Source organism: Brachypodium distachyon, chromosome 5 (assembly GCF_000005505.3).
Source record: "Brachypodium distachyon strain Bd21 chromosome 5, Brachypodium_distachyon_v3.0, whole genome shotgun sequence".
NCBI lineage: Eukaryota > Viridiplantae > Streptophyta > Magnoliopsida > Poales > Poaceae > Brachypodium > Brachypodium distachyon.
The window spans coordinates 23,709,999-23,714,628 of NC_016135.3; the positions used below are offsets into that span (position 1 = coordinate 23,709,999).

General features: G+C 46.0%; 1 protein-coding gene across 2 annotated transcripts; it reads left to right on the forward strand.

Moving 5' to 3' along the window:
• Nucleotides 1-506: 506 nt before the first annotated feature.
• On the forward strand, nucleotides 507-4,630 carry LOC100821777. 2 transcript variants are annotated; one of them, XM_014903412.2, is made up of 2 exons: nucleotides 507-941; nucleotides 3,974-4,630. In XM_014903412.2, the coding sequence occupies exons 1-2, from the start codon at nucleotides 854-856 to the stop codon at nucleotides 4,183-4,185; spliced, it is 300 nt and encodes a 99-aa protein (XP_014758898.1). In that variant the 5' UTR covers nucleotides 507-853; the 3' UTR covers nucleotides 4,186-4,630. The 2 variants fall into 2 exon arrangements, with proteins under 2 accessions (XP_014758898.1, XP_003580490.1); XM_003580442.4 differs by having other exon boundaries at nucleotides 514-941; nucleotides 3,989-4,630.

Genomic DNA, 4,630 nt, shown 5'->3' on the forward strand with positions numbered 1-4,630 from the left:
AAAAATGGTCCTCACAAAATATACAATTATATGTGGATCTTAGGAGTCCAAAAATGGTGCTCTTCAAAGAAAAAAATGTTTATAGATGCATGAACTACAAGATCAGAACCTTCAAAATGCCACAAAAATATTAATCTTTCTATTCTGGATATAAAAGTGATAAATGAATATCACTACTCTCTCCGATTCATATTAATCGTCACAGATTTGTCTAAATACGCATGTATGTAGACAAATTTGTTATGTACATGCATTTCTATACAAAACTGTGACACTTAATATGGATCGGAGGAAGTACTACTATAATAGTCTTGCTCTCTTTTTTTGGGCGCCCCGTTTTCTGTGTGTAGAAAATGTAAATGTTCACGTTCTTTTGTGAAATCTATAGTCTCCCATGCCATTAAGTAACCTGCATGGTTTGTTTCCATCCCTTTTAGAAAAAAATTAAATCTAATAATTGGCGCATGTTTAGAACGGCCGGGGTGCGAGTAGCAGTTAGGAAACGCAATCCCCCAGCCACAAACAACGGCACGAGATAGAAAAGCAGAGCACACAGTTCCAAAATCAGAGAAGGAGCGCAGCAAAGCACAGCGCAACCGACGGCGGCCAATATTAACTTGCGCAGTGCAGTCAGTCACTCAGTCGGCAAACCCTCGCCATAAACAACAGCCGCCAGCCAAAAACACCAAGCAGTGTTGCTTGCCCGCAGCCGCGCGGTGGCAGGGCAGGAGGAAGCGCGTTTGGTTCGAATCGATCGAGATCAAAGCCCGGAGGAGGAGGAGGATCGGAGCGAGCGCGTTCGAAATTAGCGAGGCTGGCTGCCGCGAGGATACCGGCGCCGGTGCGCGCTGTGATGGCCTGGTGGCGGAAGAAGGTCGTCTTCCCGGCCCGCCGCGTGCTCGCCGCCGTCTCCTCCCGCGTCGTCCGCACGCGCAAGACAGGTACGCCACGCCGCGCCCTAGCCGCTGTTCTTGTTCGTGCAGGAGTATGGGTGTGGGCTTCGGGCTTTCAGCCATTTGATCCATGGCCATGGATGGGCAGATGGATGCTCTAACTGCGTAGCCGGGGAATTTTTCTTAGTTAGTGCCCGATCAAGTTAGTCGGTTGCTGGTTTGATCGCCTTCGTGTTGACGTGTTCGATCGGTTGGAGTTGTTTTATTTCCGGGATACCATGCGAGATCTCAGTGCTCTTGCCTGTTGTTCTTGATTCTGGAGCCACGTAGGGGAAGGAGATGGCTACTTCAGTTCTGTTTCCCTTGTTCATTGCTGGAATCAAATTACCTGTCCACTGGGTTAAAGCAGGAGTATCTAGGTGAGTAACATGAGCGCTGCTGACGTTCACTCTGATACTCCATTAAATTCTAATAGCATGTGGTTAAACCTCAACTAAATTGCCTAGATGAACAGAGGATTACATACTCCTAATTAAATTTTTCAGAAACTTCGACAGCAGTATCCAACAGGACAGTCCTAGACATGCATATTATTTCTTTTCTCTAATGATTAAATTTTTCAGAAACCTGTCGGGGTTATTTGGGCCTTAGAAACGGGTAGGTGATAATTCAACTGGCACAATTTACGGCCCTCTGAAACCATTGCATTTTGATGACAGTATTTTCTACGGTTTAGGACTTATCTTTGGAGTTACTTCACCAATCCTTTACTCTCACGGCATTGACTATTCGTCAATGTCGTTGGGCACGAGTCAAAGACTCGAGGCTCATCCATTGTGGAATGTGATCCTTCTCCACCGAAAAATGCCGCTAGGCAGATCGGACTTTGCCGTTTCGATCTAGAAACAACTCCCTTTGCACCTCGTCAGCTCGCACTAAACATTCTCCAAAATCTAGTTCCCCTGATATATTCTAACACGTGGACCCAAGGTGGAAAGACTCTGGTGATGCAACCCTTCTTTGGTTGCTAGCCACCAGCAATGCGAGTTTGGAGGGGTTTTAGCTTGTTAGGTATTTTTTTTCTCCACGGGCCAGTAGAAAATTCCAACTTGCACGAGCACCAAACTGAATGCTCTTGCTAGGAAGTCAACCGAGCTCTGTCGGTACAAAACAGTAGAGACTTGGCAGAGCAGCAACTTGCAAGGAATTTGCAGCACAACACGGTGAAATCTTATCATTGGTGGTACAAGTGGTACAACCTACCTAGCTAGCGCTGCTATCCTGCCACACAAGTACTCCATGTCCATATTCAATTGCCACGCCGTGCACCAAAGATCAACAGGCGCAAGTATGCTTCTCGTGGTTTTAAACCAGCAGTACTAGTACTAACTGACGGCAGTTAGTCCCATCTAACCTGCCGTGCAATCAGTTAATAATCTTTATATCTGCACGGATCTTCCTTGGCAGTACAATGCAAATCTCTAGTGCAAAAGTACAACTCCGTATGATATGTGAAGTGGATTCTTCTGCTTGTCCTGCCCCATGCTCTCGCAGCTTCTCTTGTCTGACGATCTATTCAGATCTTGTCTTAGCAAGTGTGCAGTGTCACTGCCCTCCAATAATTCAGCTGTTGCGGTCTGAACTGAGCTTTCTCGGTTGCGGCGGTGCAAGAGGAGTGGTCTGCCACTGCCAATGATTCTTGTGGTCAATAGAACGTTTTCCATGGGCAAAGTGGCTCCTCGACAACACAATCATTAGGAGATAATGCCGTCCACTGGTACGCCCATACACTTTTAACCACTTGTCTAGAACTCGAGCCAGGGCCCCGATAAAACCGTTCATGCACTCTCTCTTTTTTGCGAATAAAACCGTTAATGTTATGGTAGACATCACGAGTGTATTGCAGAATTCAAATCTGAACCCCGGGAAGAAAGTTAAAGTTGGTATCTTTGATAATTTCGTTTCTTGTTAGAACGTTGCAAAAACCACTGTGTGTTTTTTTCCCAAATGTTTCCAAATCACTGGATTCGTCCTTGACCCCTACTGCTTTTTTCTGTTGGAGTAGTATGCTGATGGCTGATAGGTGATGACCTTTACATTTTAGTTTTGTTTTTGTGCCTTTGTGGAGCTATCTCCTTTCCTTTTTGTCCCCAACCGTCCTTTGCAAAAAACATAAAGTCGCGTCACTAGGCCAGTAACTTGCGTCACTCGTTCTTGTTTGGGGCTGCGAATAATGGCCATATGCTAGTGAAGTAAAGGTATACTAATGCAATGAAGTGAAGAAACTTCATGGTGAGAACCAGGGTAGGAATGTTCTTGCTCGAAGAAAACAAAAGGCGGAGGGGATTGATTTCTTTTGGTTTGTTTCTAGATAAGGATGGAGTGCAGGTAGCTGTCTCGGTAGAATATCGAATGTGTGCTGGGAAAGTGCAGTACCCCTCTTACCATTTGCTTCACTTTTCTGCTGTGCTGAGATGAGATGCTAGTCCATCTTCCCCTTCCGGGAGATGTTTCTTTGTCTACTAGGACTCTATAGGTATCTCCTGAGGTTTTTGTAGCCTGAAAATATTGTTTTGATCTTCTCTTTTATGCTGTGTGTTATTGAGCAAGGAAGGACACGGCCTTTCTATGCAGAAGAATAAAAAGACACCCTTGACTCGGCAATTTGATCAGATCATACCAGCGAGAGCCCATAATTGTTACGGGCCCCAGAGCCCAGTAGATATAGAACAATACCAGCGAGAGCGCATTATTGTTACAGGCCCCAGAGCCCAGTAGATATAGAGCCCATTATTGTTACGGGCCTTGGTGCCTTTGCCATTTGTGTTAGGCCCATGATGCCAATATCCAAGTTGTTTAAGAAAGGAAAGGAATAACGGGGAAGAGAAACAAGTACACAACCATCTGAAGTGCCTTTCCATTTACACGAGTGCTAACAAATATCACATCCTCTTTCATCCCCATCCCAAAAATCGTAAGGCGCAGAAGAATCCAGCATAGTTCCTGCTTTTTCCTCCACTAACAATAACAAAGTGGACAAAATCCATGACAGTGACAAAACCCTTATCTGAAACCAACAGCATTGGTGAGTGCAGGCAGTGGAGGCAGCATCCTGAAGCTTCACGGGGACGTGCAGACGTGTGGGTACAAGGACGTGCAGGTGATGTTCGAGATCCTGACGTCGTCGGAGCTGGACGAGCCTTCCAAGAGGCGCAAGCAGCCGGCCACGGCATGGAGGCCGCCGTCGGCGTGGCCCAGCCGGTCGTCGTCGTCGATCGCGGCCGCGCAATAGAGACCGTGTTGACCCCAACATGGAATTTGGAAGAAGACCGGTTAATAACACAAGATGATAAGAAGACCAACTTAGTAAGTACTTGATGATTATTGTAGCTATTAGCCTGGCACTTAATGCCTAATGACAGGTATCATCGGTCATCCGTCCGTCCGTCCCCCTGCCCGTCATCGTCTGTCCGGGGAAACAGCGAGAAATGTCAGCAGCGTCAAGTTGCAGAGTGTGCAATCTTGAGCCTCTGAAAGTCTGAATATCTCTGTACATGTTGCGTCTCTGTTGCGGCTGGATTTTCGCAAACCTGGGAAAATGACGGAGCAAGAGGGGTTTATCTTTCGAGTGCATTTCACATTTCATGCACTGTTTTCCTGTGATTCATGTCTCCTTTAATTATCTGACTTTGAACAAATAATATTATCTAATCGACGGATTGCTGTTATGTGCCTTA

Bases quoted from the DNA above. Each gene is read 5' to 3' on its own strand.
- LOC100821777 (XM_014903412.2), top strand. From the start codon at position 854: ATGGCCTGGTGGCGGAAGAAGGTCGTCTTCCCGGCCCGCCGCGTGCTC. The intron at 942-3,973 runs GTACGCCACGCC...TGAAACCAACAG, and splicing joins CGTCCGCACGCGCAAGACAG to CATTGGTGAGTGCAGGCAGT.